General features: G+C 48.5%; 9 protein-coding genes and 1 non-coding gene across 10 annotated transcripts; 5 read left to right on the top strand and 5 right to left on the bottom strand.

Annotated features, from left to right (window-relative positions):
• Positions 1-1,160: 1,160 nt before the first annotated feature.
• Positions 1,161-3,729, top strand: F5B22DRAFT_638102 (major facilitator superfamily domain-containing protein; the record flags this gene model as incomplete). The annotated part of the gene is made up of 5 exons (XM_047977540.1): positions 1,161-1,699; positions 1,751-1,995; positions 2,214-2,247; positions 2,439-2,667; positions 2,719-3,729. 5 exons carry the CDS (start codon positions 1,161-1,163, stop codon positions 3,727-3,729), a joined length of 2,058 nt encoding a protein of 685 aa, XP_047828241.1.
• Positions 3,730-5,089: 1,360 nt separating this feature from the next.
• Positions 5,090-6,278, top strand: F5B22DRAFT_649112 (uncharacterized protein; the record flags this gene model as incomplete). Its single annotated transcript, XM_047979126.1, has 2 exons — positions 5,090-5,765; positions 5,911-6,278. 2 exons carry the CDS (start codon positions 5,090-5,092, stop codon positions 6,276-6,278), a joined length of 1,044 nt encoding a protein of 347 aa, XP_047828240.1.
• Positions 6,279-6,444: 166 nt separating this feature from the next.
• On the bottom strand, positions 6,445-7,833 carry F5B22DRAFT_358417 (cyclin). Its single transcript, XM_047971043.1, has 2 exons — positions 7,441-7,833; positions 6,445-7,346 (listed from the first exon to the last, which is right to left on the bottom strand). The coding sequence occupies exons 1-2, from the start codon at positions 7,666-7,668 to the stop codon at positions 6,612-6,614; spliced, it is 963 nt and encodes a 320-aa protein (XP_047828239.1). The 5' UTR covers positions 7,669-7,833; the 3' UTR covers positions 6,445-6,611.
• A 13-nt stretch (positions 7,834-7,846) lies between these two features.
• F5B22DRAFT_617337 (Dihydroorotase) lies at positions 7,847-9,783 on the bottom strand. The gene is made up of 8 exons (XM_047975622.1): positions 9,526-9,783; positions 9,405-9,464; positions 9,243-9,344; positions 9,111-9,189; positions 8,841-9,055; positions 8,708-8,765; positions 8,479-8,623; positions 7,847-8,416 (listed from the first exon to the last, which is right to left on the bottom strand). The coding sequence occupies exons 1-8, from the start codon at positions 9,757-9,759 to the stop codon at positions 8,062-8,064; spliced, it is 1,248 nt and encodes a 415-aa protein (XP_047828238.1). The 5' UTR covers positions 9,760-9,783; the 3' UTR covers positions 7,847-8,061.
• A 735-nt stretch (positions 9,784-10,518) lies between these two features.
• Positions 10,519-13,381, top strand: F5B22DRAFT_617329 (adenylosuccinate synthetase). Its single transcript, XM_047975621.1, has 13 exons — positions 10,519-10,631; positions 10,722-11,033; positions 11,197-11,207; positions 11,279-11,370; positions 11,441-11,979; positions 12,029-12,128; positions 12,229-12,256; positions 12,321-12,404; positions 12,466-12,541; positions 12,609-12,635; positions 12,701-12,798; positions 12,847-12,981; positions 13,038-13,381. The coding sequence occupies exons 2-13, from the start codon at positions 11,003-11,005 to the stop codon at positions 13,086-13,088; spliced, it is 1,272 nt and encodes a 423-aa protein (XP_047828237.1). The 5' UTR covers positions 10,519-10,631; positions 10,722-11,002; the 3' UTR covers positions 13,089-13,381.
• A 136-nt stretch (positions 13,382-13,517) lies between these two features.
• On the bottom strand, positions 13,518-13,598 carry F5B22DRAFT_t146. Its single transcript has one exon. It is a non-coding gene; the product is annotated as a tRNA-Asp (tRNA).
• A 350-nt stretch (positions 13,599-13,948) lies between these two features.
• Positions 13,949-15,178, top strand: F5B22DRAFT_358293 (uncharacterized protein). Its single transcript, XM_047971040.1, has one exon. The coding sequence runs from the start codon at positions 14,116-14,118 to the stop codon at positions 15,046-15,048; it is 933 nt and encodes a 310-aa protein (XP_047828236.1). The 5' UTR covers positions 13,949-14,115; the 3' UTR covers positions 15,049-15,178.
• F5B22DRAFT_358302 (uncharacterized protein) lies at positions 15,118-17,097 on the bottom strand. The gene is made up of 2 exons (XM_047971041.1): positions 15,530-17,097; positions 15,118-15,373 (listed from the first exon to the last, which is right to left on the bottom strand). The coding sequence occupies exons 1-2, from the start codon at positions 16,967-16,969 to the stop codon at positions 15,188-15,190; spliced, it is 1,626 nt and encodes a 541-aa protein (XP_047828235.1). The 5' UTR covers positions 16,970-17,097; the 3' UTR covers positions 15,118-15,187.
• Positions 17,098-18,213: 1,116 nt separating this feature from the next.
• F5B22DRAFT_649106 (COP9 signalosome-like protein subunit 6) lies at positions 18,214-19,510 on the top strand (the record flags this gene model as incomplete). Its single annotated transcript, XM_047979125.1, has 2 exons — positions 18,214-18,487; positions 18,561-19,510. 2 exons carry the CDS (start codon positions 18,214-18,216, stop codon positions 19,508-19,510), a joined length of 1,224 nt encoding a protein of 407 aa, XP_047828234.1.
• A 402-nt stretch (positions 19,511-19,912) lies between these two features.
• F5B22DRAFT_658513 (GroES-like protein) lies at positions 19,913-21,630 on the bottom strand (the record flags this gene model as incomplete). The annotated part of the gene is made up of 3 exons (XM_047980125.1): positions 19,913-20,962; positions 21,025-21,398; positions 21,517-21,630. The coding sequence occupies 3 exons, from the start codon at positions 21,628-21,630 to the stop codon at positions 20,131-20,133; spliced, it is 1,320 nt and encodes a 439-aa protein (XP_047828233.1). The 3' UTR covers positions 19,913-20,130.
• Positions 21,631-21,702: the final 72 nt, after the last annotated feature.

The following is a 21,702-nucleotide window of genomic DNA, read 5'->3' as shown; positions in this document are numbered from 1 at the left end:
TAATACTTAACTATATACATTGGCTCGTAGTGTCAGGTATAGATTGTGTAGTTTAGTACCAAGTAGCTGGTTACTCGGTAAACAGGCTTTAACGCTGTCTCTTCAGACATGTATCTTGAAGCAGATACCCTGGCCGCTACACTTCTATTGCGGGTGTTCGGTGTGCAAAGGCCTTCTCCCACAGGACTACGCTTCGGGTCGCTGCAGTGGTAGTGTAAGCAATCCTGCGCTGTAACACTAAGCACGTCTTACGATGTTTCCAAAGCGTGGGCTAGTCGATGCATGGTGCTATGAGCGCTGGAGTTCACTGCGGCGATAATTACCACGGGCACACCAGACGCCCGCTCAGCGCGAACCTATGGCTGGGACACGTTGCCGAAGGTGGGCACAAAATGGACGTATCTACGGTACAATACGCGCCACTGAACTGGGCTGGGTGGTTGTACGCAACATCGTATCTAGAGCCAGCCGTTCAACATACGAAGTACATACTTATACTTACATCTTACATGTACCGTAAGTAAGCCAAATCTCGCCAGGGTCGGTCGGGATTACACGCAGGGACAGGGACCGGGAGGCGTTGAGACCTGTGATGTATTGCACATTCCATCACGTTTGCGCTACACCATTGGCTAGGCCTCCAGGCCGCTTTATCCTCCAGAAGCTTACCATGCCCTGTTAAGTAAGCCAGCGTAAACCCGCACGCTTGGGTCATCGCATTGTGCGAGTCTTTATGTGAGATCGATACGCGCTAGGTAGGTACCTACAAAGGATGCACTTGCAGTGGTCTCCGCCCGTCCCGGACTACAAGGCTTAAGTTTCTCCAAAGTTGCGGATACCCTTATTCTTCTTTCCTTCTTACTTCTTCTATACTACGCCTAATCACATCTTAGAAGGCCACTGAAGTTTGTCCTAACAGCAACAACAAACTGGCGCCATGACACCTTAAGGTGTTGTAGGTGTATCGACCTATTTGATTGGAATATCATATAGCTTGTCACTTGACTACAAAGTGTATACTGTGCGCCATGAATATCGCATGATTTGGTTGGATGCTAGATACCTTGGGGAATGGCCGTGGCACTACTTCGATTTCACCTACACCCCTTCAATACCACGAGATTCAACAAACGCCAAAGCGCCGAATCGGCTTCCTGGCCATGGAAATGTTACCGGAGCCTATGAGCCCCCTGACATACGAACGTACATATGGGGGGAACCGCGCTTTTCACAACTTCTTCAACGATTTTAGCCACATTCAGGATCCGAACTTGAGAAGACGCTTGGCTTTATCGGAGATTGATAAGATACCCTTCGGGTTATATCACGTTAGGGCTGTACTAGTTGCCGGCGTAGGATTCTTTCTGGATTCATACGATATCTTCGCTATCAACCTTGTGACTTTATTATTAGGGGTGGTTTTCTGGCAGGGACCACCCAACGACGCAGTTCATGGATATGGTGGTAATCATGGCGTCCTACCGACATCTGTGAGCCAAACGCTGAAGACGTCGACCAGTGCTGGCATTGTCATCGGACAGCTCGTGTTTGGTTGGCTCGCTGATAAATATGGTCGACGGAAGATGTACGGAGTCGAACTAGGTATCATCCTTGTTTCGACCCTGTCCTGCTGTCTCATTGCCGCTAGCCAAGCTGTGAGCTTCACAGGGATATTGACATTTTGGCGAGTTATGATGGGGTAAACATCACACACCCAACCCACCACCGCGCAAGCTGACGGTGACATTAGTATTGGAATCGGAGGCGACTACCCCCTCAGTTCGGTCATCACATCAGAGTTTGCGCCTACAAGATGGCGAGGCGCGATGATGGCAGCTGTGTTTTCTATGCAAGGCATCGGCCAGCTCGCCGCTGCAATTGTCGCCCTCATCGTGACAGCCTCGTTTGCACCAATTTTCCAAACTGCCGCGAGCGTAGACCAGTGCGATTACGATTGCCAAACAGCTGCAGACCGCTGCTGGCGTATCATCATCGGTGTGGGCGCCATTCCGGCTGTCTTTGCTTTGTGGTACGTATCAAACCTTTCTGTAGCGGTTTTAAGGCCTGGAGTTAGTAGAAATTTATGTTATTTTCGAGAGCTAACAGTTGCCACAGTATGTGAACCTTTGATCCTGGAATGCGATCATGATTATCTGTGTAATTCTAAAAAGTATGTAATAAGGGACTGGACTAACACATTTTTAATATGGCAGATTATCGTATTACTATTCCAGAAACCCCGAGATAGTATGCAATTATTCGATTACTCTTCCCTCGCCCCCGCCCCCTCCCCCCCCCCTTTTTTTTGGTTACATTTTGATTCGGGTAACACTTGGAAGACGAAGGCTTTATCCCAGCTGCTGTCTCGAATCTTCGATGCTGTTGAGGCACGTGCCGACTGCACTCGGAGCCGCTTTAGCTGACTCCAAGTGTTCTAGTACGTTCGAGGTCGCAAAGGATGTCGAAAAGGCGGCTGCAGACATCAAGGCGTACATGGCTAACCAATCCGAGGGCGAAGTTGACGAAATCAAGCAAGCGCGAATGAAGAAAGTCGCTGCTCCTGCCCTGGCAATTCCTGCGGCGTCATGGAGGGATGCATATGGATACTTCAGCCAGTGGAAGAACGGCAAAGTGTTAATCGGAACCACGCTTTCGTGGTTCTTCTTGGTAAGAAACTATCTACCCCTGGGAGATCTTGTTACCTGACAAAATCATTAGGACTTTGCCTTCTATGGTCTCGGTTTAAATAATCAGGTTATTCTTTCAGCTATAGGCTATGCGGATGGCAACTCATTACACGCTATATTGCACAATAGCGCCGTTGGCACTATCATCTTGATTGTGGCGGGATCGCTGCCTGGCTACTGGACGTCTATTTTCCTGATTGATACCATTGGACGCAAGCCACTTCAAATACTCGGTTTCTCTATACTTACTATCATCTTTAGCGTACTTGGCTTCTGCTATTACCAGCTGAACAAAGGATCGCTGCTGGCCCTCTACGTGGTTGCTAATTATTTCTTCAACTTTGGCCCTAACACTACCACGTTTATCATTCCAGGGGAATGCTACCCAACACGCTACCGATCGACAGGCCACGGTATCTCTGCCGCTATGGGTAAGGTGGGTGCTATCCTCGCTCAAGTTATCTCGATCCCTCTTCTTAAAAAGGGCGCGCCGCCGACATGCAAAGGCACTCAATGTCAGCCGTGGATAGATAAGCTTATGCAAATCTTTGCACTTTTCATGCTGCTGGGGCTTATCGTGTCCTTCCTAGTCCCGGAGACAAAGGGCTACACTTTGGAGGAGCTTGCTGGTGAGCGATCGACATCCTATAACTCTGGCCGCAACGGCAGCATCGTTGAGATACCTAGAAAGTGGTGGAATCCGTTCAATGGCGGCCGTCCAGCAGGCTTCATGTACCCTCAGTCATCCCAAGGCAGTTTTGGCCGTGGTGGGCGAGTGGGAATCATGACAAGTCCGGAACTCATTGCCGAAAATGCCGAAGCTAGGAAACGGCATTTCTGGAGATGGGGTCGTGAAGATGTGAATAGAAGGCGCCCCAATAGCACGAGTTCAACTACCTTTATAGCCGACTCATCAATCAACGAGACCGCGATCACGCCTCCTCGCTGGGGTGCGGGCTGGGGTCGCATAGATCGAGGGGGTCAGCCTCCCCCAATGGAAAATATACGTCTGCAAGATGTAGGCCAGCTACTTGACAACTAGATATTCTGCATGGAAAGGGAACGTAGTCATTTGGGTAGGTAATCGGCGTTGGCATGGCATGGGGTGGATAGATATAGTTAACCTGGGTGGCTAGGTGGAATGGCTCGGCGTTTCTGGCGATTGTCTTTCAAAGATTGTTGAAGAGATATCCTGATGTAACAAGTGGGCATCTACACGATCCTGTACCTTACACCGCCGTTACTTCTGCGCATCTATTTGTATATCCCTTTATTTAGATGATGGGTATTGGGTTTCAAATCTCCCGCGGAATCAATAACTACGTTCATAAGCATATATGCCTCACGAGTTTTCTTAAGGTCTCTTAATTCCCATCGGAATGTACTTAATCATTAGTTGTATCAGCGATGTAGTGAGGGAACATGAATTATTGTAGTATTGTATTTAAGAATATCCTCGAATATAGAAGCCGGACATGGCAGTTTCATGAACCTGTAAGTTCCGATGGCTGTCTTCCCAAGATTCAGGCCCATCTAAAGGAATTAACGTCTTCTACTATCTTGCTATAACTACCACTCATTCCTCCTGGTAGTTCTGGAGTTTGATAATACTGTACCTAGGGAGATGATTTGGTGTGAAGTACTGTGGCACCATTAAGTACGGCGTAGGTACACGTGTTGTATGATAATGTACCCGGGAGGGAGGATAACGCTACCAATGTACCCAGATAGCCAGCATATCACTGCTGACCTCGAAGATAAGTGGATGGCGTTGTTGTGCTGGGGAGGTACTGTGGTACCTTATGTATTATGTAGGTATTATCCTTTGAACGTGGAGTTGTTTTGGGCTGTCGACTCCTTCTGGATATGCGCGCGCGCGTAGGTGGTAGGTAACCAAAGAAATTTAATAATCATTGTTAAAAGCTAGGCTGTCACTCCCAGCTGACAAAAGACAAACACTCTCTTTCCATTCAAGAAGTGCATACCTATCATCACCCTCTGAAATCTATACATACCCGGCCAAAGCCAACTTTGGAAGCTACCAAGGGTGTTGTTGCACTTTCCAATTATTCAGTCCCTTCATTCCTTCAGTTCTTTCCTTCTACACAACCATCTGTGGGCACTAGACGCCAAAGATAGAAAGAGCTATGGCGAGAGGAAGACGATCGAGGCGCGGGATAGTGGGCAAGGAGAAGGAGTTGCCACTGGAACAAGACAGCCATAAGCATTCTATCCAGGTCTGTCTTATTCGTCGTCTCTTTACCTTTGGCGCCCGAGTTACTACGCTTCGAACCCTCGACTTTTTGATCCTGGCTCACATCTAACGTTCAAGTTAAATTATACAGAGAAAACGAGAAAGTTTGCTGTCACCCGAGCCCACACTTGAGCCAAACCTCCCCAAAATGGAGGCCAACACCCAGGAAAAGCCACAGGGGGGAAGAGCAAGCTGGGGACAATACGCCCATTGCACGAAAATGATTCAATTTGGAAACATAGGATCGCCTTCCAATAATCAGGGTTCATTTGCCGACAAAAACAAGCAAAACGGAGCTACCCTTCCTGTGTTGATTTCGCCCAAGGCTCACCAAGTGCCGCGTCAACCAATCTGGTCTGGGAACGATTGCCCAGGTGTAATTGCTAAATTTCCAGAAAAACATCCGTCTCGGTTCGGTGTGCCCAGTCCGCCACGTAATATTTCCGGTACGCCTCTCTGGGTTCAGATGGATGTAGAGATGGTCAAGATTACGCAACACGGCCAACGATCATTAGAAAGCCTTTATAAAGAAAATCCAGACAGGAAGCTGCAAGGTCACATCAATTCAAGTACGCTTCATTTTGCAGCAGAAGTTGTCCTACAGCTCGTGGATGAAGCTGCGTGCCGATGGCTCAACAAGTGGTGTCCTCACATGGACTTATATGAGGTGCTTGCGGATATCGGCATCAAGGGCCCAGAAAACAGCCATGCTTATAAAAGATACAATGTGCCATTAGATGCCATGGATTTGAGCATTGTGAATGGTAGTCTGGTGGAGACGTATCAGCAGTGCCGAGGGATTATTTCAAAAGACTCGGACGAGAGTACGTAACCATGCGGATCACTTGTGCTCTATTCTGGCTCATATCGAGTGTGACATTCAGCTATCCATGCCACATTCACAACGGCATAGCACAACGCAACTCACTCAAAGCTTGACACAGAAAAATAGCTGACTAGCCTCTTTAGTTCAATTTCCTAAGCTCATCGAGCTAATAGACCAGTCCGCCGTCTTTCTACGAGCGATAAAAGACACCAAGGGCGTAGTCCTACTCCTGACGGCAAAGTCAACCTTCCAGTGGATCCCTATTTGTCTCGACGCAAAGAAGCTGTCTGTCCTAGGGAACTCAAACATGGAGCTGGACAAGCTGAACCAAAAATACAGAGACTGTACCACGAACGATGAGATTAAATCTGAGGCTCTACGTCAGCAACGGCAAGCTGACGAGCTCAATATCCTTGATAAAGCCACGGCAGAGTTCATCTCACACTGCGAAACGTTTGAAATAGAGATGCTAAATGGGCTTTGTGGGTTACTAGCTTGGCGGGGAGATTGAAATAGCTCAAACAACACATCGTGAGAGGTCGTGTCTGATTATTGTAGAAAGAAACCCGGCATCTAAGAACGGTGTTTCAAAAGACGTCCTGGGAATGATGAAAGGCTTAGATTAAAGCGAAATTCTTGAGGACCTCAGCTAATAAAGAGACAGTTAGAGAGGTCTATACCCAAGCAAAAAATGGCAGGGAATAATTCGTTCAAGCTTGGAAGGTATTATTACCTATTTGTAGATTACTTCTAGAAGAAGGCTTCTAAGGGGGTTATTTAGCTCCATTCTGAAGCATATGACCATCTCTTATTTGTCGTCTGATGAATGTTGTTCCCTTTAGACTCAGGCTTCCATTCTCTCCGCCCTGTCGTCCAAACTCCGCATCATAGCTTCCTCCTCATCGATTTCATCCATGACAGGGCCCGCACCATTCTTCACTTTCAACCCACGCCTCGTCATCTCCACAGCGATATCTTTTCTTGTGACCATGCCGCCCTTCCCAAAGCCCTCGAAGTCTTCCCCCAACTTCCGCACAAGGCCCTCTAAACTGCGCATTCCCACAACCAAAAACCCAAGCTCTTCGCGGTCCACGTCGAAGACCTCCCACCACGGGCACTCGGGCATCTTGGCCCCAATTTCGGCGTCCCGCGCGGCGCTGTAGATGGCGGCGACGGCTAGCGCGTTGGGCTGATGCGTCAGGTAGAGCATCTGCGGGGACAGGAGGGCCGTGTTCAGATACGCGACGACGCGGCGCGTTATCCGGGCCCGCGAGGCGTCCCCGCAGAAGTCGAGCGCTTGGAGATACGTTACGGCCAGGCCGTGCGGGAGCGCCACGTGCGTGTCGAAGCCGAGAACGTATAGCATGCGCGCCTCGATGCGCATCACGCGGCGCCGGCAGGCATCGAATTCGCTGTCTGAAATGTAGAAGCTTGGTTTGTCTACTGTGGGAGATGGTGGGGAGCGGAAAAGAGGTGATGACGGCGAGAGTAGATATGTGTATACGTTTATCACGTCGCGCGGACGGCTTGGGTGTGTGCTTAGCTTCGACACGAGGAAAAGAGAGGCTGCAGAGACGTCCTAGCTCGTAAATGCTGGTCAGTTGGCTATTCTCTTACTACCTCTCTGCTTCATGGTCGTTCGTAATGGCACGCAAAGCGGGAGGGAAACGTACGCTGAATTCATTGGCGAGAAGCGGCTCCTCGAGCCAATAGCGCGCTAACACGACGTTCGCTCGAGCTGTCACGGACTGTGGAAGTCGGAGAAGGAGACCCGCGGCTTGTGTTAGGCTCTGCGTCGCGAAGAATATTGCATCTTGTAGATCAGACGGTAGAGCGCCGAATGAGGATGTGCGTTTGTATAGCTGGTCCACTGTCGCGAGAGGGTTCGTCATGTGTGCCATTGTGAATATTTTATGTTTGGTACCCGAGACATGCGATTGAAGCTTGTTTTGCCGTTTCCTATCGGTTGTCGGTGTATATTTCTCGTGAGATAGGAGTCTAACCTCACAATGCTTCTTCCTGTGATTGATTATATGAGCCTGATGTTTCCAACTAGCAGTTTGCTGATAAGAAGGTAGCATGAAGTACTGCACCCTAGCTAATGCAGTCAGGGTCGCAGAGTGGGGCAAGGCCCCTTATCAAATGACGTCGTTCACGATCTTCTTCGTGCTTTACTTTAGCTTCATAGTTAAAAGGAAGAACTAAGACATCTATTGAGGTGAGCGACACCGTGATTGATTCTTCTTTTTCTTTGTCTTCTTCTCTCTCGTCGCTACCGAGTACAAGATGGCAGTCTATTCAGAAGCCCAGCACAAGCTGAATACAGTAGCATCAGATTTTGAGATGCCGATCTCTAGTGTTCCGTCGGTGTTTCGGATACTTGCTGGTATAGTTTCGCCTGTCTTCTTTACTACAATTCGTGGACCCGAAGGTGAGGGCTCTGGTAGCTTGTAAAACCGCCTACCGTTTAAGCTCAGAAAGCCTCCAATTCTCTCCTGCGTAATGTCCTTCTCGTCAACAATTCCCTTTTCGGTTGCTTCTTCTAGGGCTAGCAAGACAAGCTGTGTCGCGTAGGGCTGAGTGAAAACACCTGCTGGCACAGGCTTGCCTTGCTTGTTAGCTAATGGATGGGGCGCACTGTCGCTCCCACTAGAACAATAAAAATGTTAGTTACATAAACAACATGGTTGCAGTGAATTGATGTTACCGACAAGAAGAATTTGGGATTTCCGCTGCAGGCAGCCTTCAAGAGAGCATCTCGATCCGTGGGCGTCTTTGGGATCGGCTTGCAAAAGGCGTGCGGGTCTACCTCACTTATGTCGCCTGTCAAGTACAAGTGATGCGCCGTTATCGTACCTGGGTCGCCACATACATTAGGGCAGGTCTAAAAGGGAAATTGGGCAGCTTTTTAACAGTCAGGAGTTGGTATGATTAACTTACCTGCGACTGTTGGGCTACAAGATTGGACTGCATCTACAGCTGCTGCAGTGGAGCAGTGCTACAAAATAGCTATTAGAGCAATGTCATAGAGAAAATGAGGGAGAGGAAAAACAAGTTCAGAACAAAGACCAACCTCGAGAATGATGCGAAGCTTCGGAAATTTCTCGTTTAGCCTCTTTAGAGTGGGAAGGAAGAGCTCCTCAAGAGAGACATCATCGGTTGGTACAGTTCCAGGTACTTCCCCATGTAGATTCAATACGATGTCGTGTTCCTCCATGGCAGCGAAAGTGGGCGCGTAGACCTCAACGAAGTCGCCAGCAACGCCTGATTCAGAGTTTGTAGTGACGCCTATCTCTATATTAATACATGAGGTTTCAGACGGCGATATATGACTAGTACATACCCTGGGGGTACAGCTTAACCCCTGCAATGCCGGCCTTTGCCGCTTCAGCAATTACTTCAGGAGTGACAGAAGGGTGAAGCTGCTCATCGTTAGTCTATTGGAAATGGTGAGGCCGGATTCCAAGTAGCGCACATAGAGAGACATCAAATAATTGACTCCAGGCTCGACGGCTTGCAGTTGAGACTGGTACTCCAAAGCAGCAGCAACACTGGTGACGGGGGGTTGCAGGTTGGGCTATCGACAAGCCATTAGTTCACCTATTACACAAGATACGCGCTTCTATATTTTACATGCCATGACAAAAACAGTGTCTACTCCTCCCCTTCGAATGTAGGGAGTTACAAGGTTCATAACCTGCAAGAAGTCAGCTCAAACTACCGGGGTATAAGAGAGAATCAAGGGACAAACTACAGACCTCGCCTTGTCGCAAGTGGACATGCATGTCTGCCGTTGGCGGCAGTTCTAGGCGGTGCACATCCTTGAGCCTCATCTTTACTGTCTCACAACGAAAATGAGTGTGAGGGTAGAGAAGCTGAATTTCATTCACAAAGTTGATTGCGCTCCCTTCTTTTGGGCGGTGGTTTCGATAGATTCCCAATAACCCCACCACCATGTATGTACAAATAAGTAGGTAGACTAGGTAGCACATGCAGACTGATAGCGATAAGGATTGTCACTGAACGAGGGGCAGTAACACGTGACTCGTTACGACGCGTGATTCTTTTGCTCAGTTCAATCTCATTATGAACCTGCAAAAACACTCTACTGTACATACAGAATAGTAGGTACCGAAAAGGTGGAACCAACATTGGTCTGTCTAGAGTCTGCCATACATCTGCAGATGGTCATGTTGTTTGGTTAAACCGGCCGAACCTATCATGTCTATCAAATGTGAAAGAAGCATTCCTGGGTTGCTTGACTTGGGTGACATTTCTTGGATATCAATGAGTCTTGGCGCGAGTAAGGGTCTTGCAGGAGCCTTTATAGACTCTTGGCAGTCCTAGGTATCCAGTAATAACTTTTGTTGATATTGGGATCAAGGCTTGTCAGAATTGAAAAAATCACTGCCTCTGAACCGTCGTGTAAATACAGCTTGGGCTTGACATGGATGAGGCGGCAGCTAGGTATTGAGTACCTACTTCGTAGGTATGAGTAAGTAGGTAATACCGCCCTTTAGGGCTTAGCTCGTCGAAACTCGTCAAATATTATGCCACCTTGAGCCGATGTCTCGGCACCTGGAAAATTTCCTGTCTCGCCTGTCAATACAACAAGAACTGCATCAATTTGGATATCTCTTGGCGAGCGGGTAAATGACGTCACAGAGAGCTCCACCAGAAACAGATACCTATGTAGGCGCTATATTTGCTCTATTGATTCTGAGATTAAATAGGTACCGAGTCTGGCCAGGAATAGGCGCAATTACATGTAAGGTAGGTACGCTGTGGGTGAAGAACAGAAATTAGGGGGGTTTTAGTAACCGGCTACGTTACCTGCCTTCAGAGCTTCCTTATAGCCGCACCAGTGAGAATTACCCAATTACCTAGTTCGGAAACGCAGCGACGTAACATGTGGATGCGGCTCCCTACCTACCACGCACTGACACTGGCCTAGTTTAGCCGGAATAAAAGCTATTATTGGCCGTTATATACCCGTGGTGCACTGTAGGTACGAAGTAGGGCTGCTCTTTCTCCTTCAGCTGGCTGGCCTGTACCAAGGTGAGCCCCTCTAAACCCCTCTAAACCCCTCCAAAACCCCACTCAGTGCTACCGTGTCGCGTTTGCATCTCCGGGGCCGGCCAGTCTTCGAACCGTCATCTTCTCTGCGACTTTTCTTCCAGTTGTTTAGAGGTAATTCGACGGTTCATCATCGTTGAGAAGCAATCATTGAGCGACATGGTTTCGATCATTCTCGGCTCCCAATGGGGTAAGTACACTTCTGCCACGGCTTGACCTAGATCCAGTTTCTGCCTTTCCTTTCCTCTGCTTTCGCATAATAGCATCAAGCATGGAGGAATAGTCAATTGGATCGCTGGCGCCGAGGCCATAATCCCTGACTTGGATCTGAAAATAACTCAATTCGCGTGCAGGAGACGAAGGCGTAGGTTCACGCCCAGACTTGCCCCAGCTTTCTTGAGGTATGGTACAGTTGACTGACTGGTTGATGTACAGAAGGGGAAATTGACAGACAATCTCCTGGCAACCAACTCATTCGACATATGCGCGCGTGCGGCCGGTGGCCATAACGCCGGTCATTCAATCCAGTATGCCAATTGCGATGATATTAACATGTCCTGTCCATAGCAGCTTCAGCTGACCAAAGGTCTCTAATAGCACCGGTGACCAGAAATTCTCTTTCCATCTTTTGCCCTCGGGCTTAGTCAGCCCTAAAACCGACAACTTGATTGGGTCCGGTGTCGTTTTCAACGTCGATGCATTCTTCGGAGAGCTGGCCGACCTTGAAGCCAAGGGCGTACCCGACGTTCACAAGCGCATCCATGTTAGCTCTAGGTGCCACTTGAACCTCACCTTGCACGCCGCTGTCGACGGACTTTCCGAAAAGGCGCTAGGCAAGAGTCAAATCGGAACCACGAAGCGAGGCATTGGTCCCTCTTATAGCACCAAGGCCGCGCGAGACGGCTTGAGAGTTTGCGACATCTACCATGATGATTTTGCAGAAAAGTTGCGGACGTTGGCCGGCTCTTATCGCGCACGTTACGGCGATCTTCTGGAATACGATGTTGAGGCAGAAATTCAGAAGTTTGTGAATTTGAGGGAAAAGTTGCGACCTTACATCATTGACGCTGTCGAGTACATGAAGGTCGCGCAAGAACAGAAGCGCTCGATTCTCGTCGAGGGTTCGCAAGCTCTAAGTATGAGAAGAGCGCACCAAGCAAGAAGAATCTGGCTGACCAGTTTTAGTGCTTGATTTGGATTACGGCAGCTACCCCTTCGTTACATCCTCCAACTGCTCGATTGGTGGCTGCGTTCAGGGACTAACCATTAGCCCCTTTAACATCAAGTATGCTGAATTCATATCTGCTCCGTCCAATTGGACAGGGCAGCTCTTATGGTACTATACCTAAATAATTATCCTCGTGAGGCTTACTTGAACTGCATAGGAACATTATCGGCGTCGTCAAAGCATACGTAAGTTAGAGAAGAAGAAAATTTTAGCTAAACCTCAAATCATACTAAGATCAATGCTCCATAGACAACGCGAGTAGGCGGTGGCCCTTTCCCCACAGAACAACATGGAGATGTCGGCACAAAACTACAGGACATTGGTGGAGAGATAGTATGCTCGCCCCTTGGATAAATATCTTGAGAGTTATTGAGCCTTGGCTAAATGTTTCTAGGGTGTCTCTACTGGAAGGAGGAGGAGATGTGGATGGCTTGATCTTGTGGTTCTCAAGCACTCTACTGCTGTGAACTGTGAGTGGCTTACGGTTGATATCTTCCCATTCAACAGGTAATACATACTAACGAACATTTCTTATAGACTATACCACCCTCAACTTAACTAAGCGTAAGCACTTACAGTCAAATCTCATATAGCTTATCGCCAATGCCAAGGCTAATTGGGTCACATAGTCGACGTACTGGACACATTCCCAACAATTCAAGTCGCTGTTGCTTACATCACTCCTGATGGAGAACGGATTACGAGCTTTCCTGCTGATTTGAACTATGTAAGCATCGCGACCTATACAGTCATGTCAGGCGTCTAATTAGTCTAGCTCGATAAATGCACGCCTGAGTATATCGAGTTCGAAGGCTGGCAGTCCTCGACCCAAGGATTACGGTCATGGTCTGACCTCCCCCCTCAAGCCCAAAAGTACATTGAACTCATCGAGTCAGAGATTAGTGTCAAGGTACGTCATCAATAGACCCCTCACTCATCACGCAGTTTCTAATACATATAATATAGGTGAGCTACATTGGAACCGGAAAGGACCGTGAGGATATGATTATCCGATGAAAGTGCTACCGATCTACTCAAGGCACGTTCTAGATGTGGGAGGAAAAGTAATTTAGAGAATAGAGGTGGTGGTAAAGGAGTGGCTCATGATTATAGGCTTGCTTATTTTCGTAGCTTCCCGAACATAACTGCTTAATGTTTGCCACTTAACCAAATGCCTTTGAGCTACTCGAATGTATGCTTAGAAATCTAGAACAGTAGCGGAGACTGATATAGACTAAACGAACATAAATTGACAGTCTGAGTGCTACAATTTACTTAATCCACCTTAGGGAAAGTGACATTTACCACATTGCGCTCTTAGCGTCGCAGTTTCATCTTTATTAAAGCTTTTATAGGTTATAAATGTAAGAAAGAGTTTAAAGAGACAATTATCATCACCATTATAATAGCGAAGCTGAAAAGACTAAAAAGTGAAAACAATGAGAGCTCTCGATCGGGGAATCGAACCCCGGCCACCTGCGATCTGTACATGACAAGCAGGTATCCTAACCACTAGACCAATCGAGATGACACAATCTGCACTTGTTGTCAACCCGTTCAATACCAATTATATTGATATGTAGTTGTAAGCAGCACAAGCGAGAATTGAGAGAGCATGAAAATGACGGACCCCCTGAAAGAGAATTACGTTCATCAGCCATATCTTACATCTTGCTCCAACTTAAAATGCTGGACACAATATCTGGGTGTTGTTGTAGCTCTAGCATAAAATACCATACCTCATATCAATGCGCAACACCCCTTTATTTCACATGCGAAGACAAAGGGGTTTATCTAATTGCTAAAAGACAGGTGATTGGAAGGATACCTTGACACAATGGCCGACATAAACAATGCCTTACTTCTATAAATCCTTGATGAAGACTCGACGTTGATTCAACGGCTCTGCAGTTGCTAACAATATCTTATAACCTATCTCATTCATACCTCTCTAGATTACCTTCGTTGTCCACTGAACACCAAGGCTAAAAGCTACGAACGGACACAATTTGCTCTAATTACTAGTTACCTAGAGAACACCACCATGTGTCAAGGCTCAGAAAGAGGACGGCTCTGCGGCCAGCCGCAGAAGTGTGCCAGTCCTCCAGGTTCCATGGTGAGCCTCGACACTGACTATTCAGACTACGACCAAAAGTTAATGAAACGTACCGCCGAACTAATGTCGCAGCTGAGACTTGAAGAAGGCGCCACTAATGTGAAGAACCTCGTGGACCGGGGCAACACAGTTAGCAAGAGCATGCACGAGAATCTAGTACAGACGCAAAATATGATCTCTTGCAAAGCGCCGTGGGACCCCAACTCCGACTCGGATTCCGACGCTGGCAACCGCGACACAGCGCATCTCACCCCTGACGGAACAGAAGTCATTCAGAAAGAATACGTTCTGATCAACGGCCATTATGCACTGATTACGTATCGCAAACAGCTGAAGGACGTCGACCCATATTTGCTCCTCAAGCTGCGCCAAAAACGCGAGAAGGAAGTCGCAAAATGGGAAGCGAAGCAGAAGAAAGGGAAAGGAAGGGGGTTCGAGGGAGAACAAGATTCAAAGCAGTGTATCTCAGAGCCCCTGGCTCAGCTGACGGGGATAAAAGCTAATACTTCGGCTCGGCGGACTGCTGCTGGCGAGAGTCGGGGAAACTTGGATGAGGGCCTTAGCCATTTGCAAGAAAAGCTTCGTGAAGGGCGAGTCAAGGCGCGTGCGTCATCGCCATTTTCGTTGCCGTCCTCTTCCTCTTCATCGGAGAGGTCTTTCAAAGCAAGAGCAGCTCGGGTCGGCTTCCATCCTACGAAATCTGGGGAATCCATCAAGAGACAAGGTAAAGACCGCGTGGTCGAGCTTGATGACGATCCTGATATTTGGCTCATGATCGCTGACCAATACAGAGGCGAGTCTATTACGGAATATAAAGGTGAGACCAAGCTTACACGCGGCCCTGCCCTCAACAAGCAGTAGGTCTAAAGATCAGATAAACTAAGTTCATTAACCTCCATAGACTCACAAAATTCTCATCCTAGCCACGTATTGCCTGACCGTACTATTATGAATATCCTCAGCTCTCATCCCGTTCGTGAACTTTCGTCCACAGTGTGCATCATCCTGGAAACTCCACTGGCCCTAACCTTGCGGCAATTTCCGTAGAATCAATCGCTCCCTCAGCCCTCGCGCCGCTGTTTTTAGAATCTTGAATGTCTTTCTTAGCTTTGTTGTACTCCTTAATTCGCGCAGTGGCAAGCTTCCCCTGTCTTCGACGATCCTTGGGACATCGTAGGAGGGGCACCTGTGATTGATAGATAATGGAGTCAATAACGGTCATTGTAGTTGAACGAAGATTATTTGCTTCCAAAAGTGTGAGATAGTGATGAGAGTAGAATCGTCTGGAACTAGACAGTTCGCTCCTAACAGTATCGGAGAAGGGACGTAAGGGATGACTCACTTGAATGATTGCAGCAAAGATGTCGAATACCTTGTCTATAGTCACATTGTGTCGCTTTGCGACTTCCTCGAATGGAAATTTCTCTTGACATGTCTCAGCTACGTCGACAATTAGATTGGGCGAACGTTTGCGATAGTTGGGCTGAATGAGAGAGGCGGGTAGATGCAAGGGTTTCGGTGAGGTATTAGAGCTAGTCTCTGTAACCTTCGCCTTTATCGTTTGAGATGGTTTTTTCATGTTGGGATGTCCTGGAGCTGACTGATTTCCAGCCTCGATCACTTTCTGCTGTTGGGAAGCTGCTTGTTGTGGCAGGTGTTGAGGCTGTGGATGAGTCGGTATAGAGACGAACCCGCTGCTACTCACTGGCGTCATCACAGGCGTCATCACGGGCGCGAAATTCGGTCCAAATCGATGCACATTGCTCGTGGGCATTGTGACCATATGTGGAGGGAGATGTTGACCATAGGCGGTGTGACACTGTAGCTGCGGTATGACATGAGGAGCTAGGCCCGAGTTTATTATCGGCAGGCCTTGCGCTCGTGAGAGTTGAGTTTGATTTCTCAACCGGATACATACTTGACACGGATGCTTCTCAGAAGGGTTCGGAATGTTGTGCTTATAGTGCCTTTCGGACATTGTTGAGTTGCTATTTTCCCAGCATGGTGCGTTACGAAACGCCTTGGGAGAGAGATCATGAGGGGGGAAGGGCATGTGTGTAGCATTTGATCCAGAGCTCGTGTCATTGTTGGGATGAATGAAAGGGACTGGGCTAGTACAACTGCCTAGTTGGATAAACGCTTCCAAAGCATGAGTTTGCTGAGCATTAGGTAAGATGTTCCTGAGATCTGGTACCATTGCCGGTGTCTCCGTTTGGCAAGAAGTATGACTCGAGCTCGCACACAGTGTATGAGAGTCTGAATGCTTCTCCAAGCTAGACATTCCAGCCACAGCTCGATCGTCTCGGACATTAAGCATACTTGGAGAGGCTGTCAACGGAAGTTGTTTTGGTGAGAGCTCAGGGGGGCTCAGCGGTCGAGGTTTGCGAGCAGGCTGGTCAAACGCGAAATTCTCTAGAACTGGCATCGATACCCCTTTTAGGGCATAAGCAAGTTCCATTGCACTGATGTCGTGAGGGAGATTGACCATTCCTGTACTCAGTCGCCTTTCTGTATTTTTCACTTCACTGCCAGGTGTTTCCACTGCCACAGCAGCCTTATCTGGAACATGATGCGCAGGAATGACAGACCGCTGCTCGTTGCACCTGTGTCTCTTCACTGGCTTCTCAGAGATGAACTGGATATCATCATCACCATCGTCAATCTGTCTTTTAGAAGAGGGCAGTGGGCTTAGAGCTGGATGTCGACAGACATGATTCTGTCCCTGGTATTCATGTAGCCCATGCGCTGGGACTGGACACTGGAATGGGACATATGGTGGCATGATGTTGGCAGCTTACCCGAGAAAGCAAACATGAGAGATTTGACGCGATGGCCCACGAACCTTTAAGCCCAGGGAAGGGCAGGCGATATGTGAGATATTTGTACAGCTAGGTGTTTTCTTGAGCAGTCACAGGAAGTTCAGAAGTTAAGAGAAAGCTGGCATGACCTGTGTAGTAGCATGACTGCAGTTCTTTCACAGATACCTAGGAACTTTCAATAATACAAAAAGTCATTCCAATTGCAAACAGTTCCACAATATCAATGGGGACTTGCTAGTTGGCATGTAAAGAAGTCGGCAACATGTGCTTTCAACAAGGGTAGCCTGATATACCTGCAAAAGGTAGAATCACTAGTATGAACATTTCTGTGGGCTGAAAGCATGATAAGAGTGATGGAAGGTGTGGTGAAATGTGCTCTGGGAAAAGAGAAGCAGTGAATGGATATTTCCATGCTGACAGCGTGGTAGCATATTTGCCTACTTAGGCTTGACAAAGAACAGAGGTGATGGATATACTGAAAGTAGTCATCTTGTCCAAGGCCACGCAGTATGGGATGTAACTGAGGCATGTCCACATATCAACTGCTTATGTCAGAGCTGTTTTCGAGGTCGAGGTAGTGAATGTGCCTGGCATAGGTAGTGATGGTCTAATGTCATTTGGCACGGACGCTGGCGCAGTGGGCACTCCATACGGAGTACCGGTAGCATAGACCAAATGTTGAAGCTCAATACAGTTCTTTGCTGCGACTATCTTCCATCTATTGCATTGTCTCGTCGGCGCCAGTGTACTGCTTCTCGCACTCATACATACCTTTCGCCCGTGCTCCTAAGGTAGCAGCTGTGCTCTGCTGGTTTTGTACCAATTCAACATTAGAGGCTGTCCTGGAGGCCCTTACCTGGGCTCACCAATACCATATGAAGAGCAACACATTTGCTTGTTTAGAAGAGTTGAGGTTATTTTCCCTCTGTGCAAATAATATATCCTGATAAGTGGTCAGAATAGTGGCTTAGCTTACCTAACCTACCGGTACCTAGGTACTGTTACGTAATACAGATCGTTCCGGGGCAGCTAGCACTACCCCGCCAACAAGGTACCCACCAACAAGGTACCCAGCTCCCTGACCTGACCTGAGGCAAGTAGAGGTGACAATCCAAGACCAAACATCTTGAGGTGCAGCTTTAAAAGTACGCAAATTGCAGCGGTCTCCCGCCCTGGAAAGCTCTGTATCTCTTAGCTATCAGACAAAATGGATTCAGCTGCACAGAATCCGCTCCTATCGACCCAGCAGGCCTCCGACTCCGGTCTACAGGCGGTGCTGCACCCGCTCGTGCTTCTCACCATCTCAGATTACATCACACGCCATACTCTTAGACAACAGCCTGGCCCTGTCGTGGGTGCCTTAATCGGGCAGCAGAATGGCCGCGAGGTGACGATAGAACATGCTTTTGAGTGTGCTACAAAAGTTAACGGCGACGACGTATCACTTGATGCTGACTGGTTTGGACAGAGGCTGGGCCAGAGTACGTTTCTTCAAAGCCTCAGATGCTATGTGCTAGCTGTTTCTAAGCACCGCTAACCTGGAGCCAACTTCAGTGAAAACAATACATAGTTCCCCTCAGCTAGACCTTGTTGGTTGGTACACCTTACTCCCTAAAAGCGGTCCGACACCGTCCATCCTCCAGATTCACAACTATATCCTATCCGAGCACAATGATTCGTCCCTCCTGCTTGGGTTCCACCCTGAGGAGTCTGTCAAACACGATGCTGGCAGCAGACTACCCCTGACCATCTATGAGTCCAACTACGAAGCGGAGGAGTCGAAGAACGTGCAAGGAGAAGATAATGAGATGCGAGATGGAGAACCGCCACTGAGACTGAGATTCAGAGAACTCCCATACTCCGTGGAGACTGGTGAGGCTGAAATGATCAGCATGGATTTCGTCGCAAGGGGTGCTGGTAACGCCACAGCTGTCGAACCGCGGGAGCAGAAGAAAGTTATGCCTGGATACAGCGACGATCCCAAAGGCAAGCGGAAGATGGAGGATTCACAGCCAACGGCGACGGGTCAGGGCTATACGGATGCTACAGATGCTGACGTCCATATTCTATCGAGAGAGGAGGAAGAGATGATCGCAGCTATTGCGGCGAAAGCGAACTCGGTGAAGATGCTGCAATCCCGTATCAACCTCCTAGCAACCTACCTCGAGCGACTACCTCCTTCTAACCTTACAGGAGAGGATACTACGATGGTTACTGGCGAGGGAGAGCCTACGATCCCTTCACACACCATCCTTCGATCAATCCAAGCCCTCGTGAATAGGCTATCGCTGGTAGTCCCCTCGGCGACCGAGGCGTTCAAGCAGGAGATGCTCAGCGAAGAAAATGATGTGCGCCTCATGGAGCTGCTCAATGACGTGTTGCAAAGCACTACCGAGATCAGGAGCGTCGGCAAGAAGTTCAGCATTGTAGATGCGAGCAGAGTCCAAAGCAAGAAATATACAGACGACCCAAAGATCCTAGGCTCTCGATTTGCCGAATTTTAGAGATGGGCAAACAAAAGATGAGGTTTCAGAAAGAAGGAAGAATGAACCAAGACTTCGAGAAATCACTGCATTTGCGTGGCGAAGGAGGCGTTTTGTTTGGCGGCCGTGGAAAGCTGCTTGGGATAGCTACTGGATTTATGGAGACTAGTTGGCTTGCCTCTCTACCTATGTGTATGCGTGTGCGCGCCTTATTGCCGGTTACAATAGACCACGGCTCGTGATAATATCTAGACAGGTGCGTACATATTTTATGAACAACGCATCATAATCATTGAAGATTGCACAATGTTCTCACGCCGGCCACGTATTTCATATTGCCATTAAAAGGAGTGTGCAAGGCGAATCGTACATAAAGGCCACAATGCACCTCATATCTGTTCTCATATCACTACGAGGTAATAATCCATTCTAACTCATTGGTGCCGATTCGATTCTAATGTGGAGGAAGTTGATGTTTTAGATGTTTTATGGAATGATATGGAGCCCCCAACATTTGGGGATAAAGAAATTGCATACATTCAAGCGCGCTTGCCCCAGCATCCCCTATACCAAGCTAGTAAAAGACGATGGCAAAGGAAAGTGATGAAGTCGAGATAATATAGGGTCCCCTCGAGGTCGATCTAGGTCTCGATAATAACCTTGAGCACGAGTTTCCCATTGTCGTCCGAGGTCCTGCCAGCCAGCTCGAAGGCCTCCCTCGCCGCTGCGAGACCCTTAAACCGATGTGTCACCATCTCGTCGAGGCTCGGCAATACAGGTACAGGGGCATTGTTTCTCTCACTCTGAACCTGGGTGGAAAGCAGCCGGATACCCGTCGGATAAGTGTTTGCGTAGCGAAAGACACCAAGGATATCTATTTCTTTGAGATGTGCCACCGAGAGTTGTACGATCTGAATAGGCGTTCCCATGCCCACCATAATAACCTTGCCGCCGGGACGGGTAGCGTAGAGACAGGTCTGCATGCAGGGTTCTTTGCCAGTACATTCGAAGCTGAAGTCGACGCCTTCGTCTTCGTCTTCGTTCTGGAGTTCCGTTGGGGCCCTGGAAACGGAGAGCATATCTGCTGCGAGACGCTTGGCGTGCTCAAGCTGTCCCTGATACGAGTTTGAAGTAATATTGCCGGGGCTGGACTCTAGAAAGGTAGACGTTGTCGAGTGGCTGGAGATGGAAGTGCTGCTTGCGGAGGATTGTAAGGGGCGGGGGACGACAAAGCCATGCGTTGCGAAGCCGTGCTTTACCGCGTAATCCACGCGGCCGGCGTCAATATCCGCAATGATAACTGAAATGCAACCGGACTGGCGGGCCATAGCTGCCGTTAGAAGACCGATCGTCCCGGCACCGCAAACGAGTGCGGTGGAACCGGGGGGCGGATTGGCGCGGCTTACGGCTCGGATGGCTACTGAAAGGGGTTCCAACAGAGCTGCAGCTTCGAAGGAAATGTGATCAGGAAGTCTTTCTCATAGTCAGCTCATGACTTCGAAAACCACGGCTATGCCGAGCCGAGCCGGACGTACCTGTGGCACCAAATTGCAGGATGATTTATCCTCTCCTGTAAAGTGCCTTGGAAGTGAGGCACGCTTTTAGCACTACTCCTGAACCGCATCTTCTTACACAGGTTGTATTTGCCGTCCCTGCAGATGCTGCAATGGCCACAGGGGACGCCAACTTCTAGAGCTACTCTGTCTCCTATTTTGAAACTGCTCTTCACATTTGGGCCAATGGCGACAACGGTGCCGGATGACTCATGACCCAGAGAAAGGGGCTCACAGGCGCAGAGGTCTCCATTCGCAAACTTGTTGTAGTACGAAACATCCGAACCGCAGATTCCAGTGGACCGAACGGCGATCTGGAGCTCGCCTTCACTGGGTGGCTCGACGGTCCTCGTCTCCTATCCATAAGTATGGCAAATTAGCTGAGCTGGATACTACTAGTAGATACAATGGACTGCAATGAATGGGCTCTAGATCTTGTGTTACGACAAGATAGTCACGTAAAGGAGGTCTCACCAGGCGCACATCTCGCGGTCCGTGTAGTACCGACGCATATATCATCTGGGCTCCTTTCCCTAGTATAGTAGATTGCATTGGAGCGATCTCGTCAGTGGCAGCGGATGGTGCCATGTTTATGGTTCTTCTTAGCGGTGAGCTTATTCAACAACGATCTGTTAGTATACAATATTGTCCAAGTATCCT

This window comes from Xylaria bambusicola (genome assembly GCF_022495145.1).
Source record: "Xylaria bambusicola strain CBS 139988 unplaced genomic scaffold F5B22scaffold_40, whole genome shotgun sequence".
Classification (NCBI taxonomy): Eukaryota; Fungi; Ascomycota; class Sordariomycetes; order Xylariales; family Xylariaceae; genus Xylaria; species Xylaria bambusicola.
Note: the sequence above shows the minus strand (reverse complement) of the source record. Positions and strands in the feature narration are given on the sequence as shown.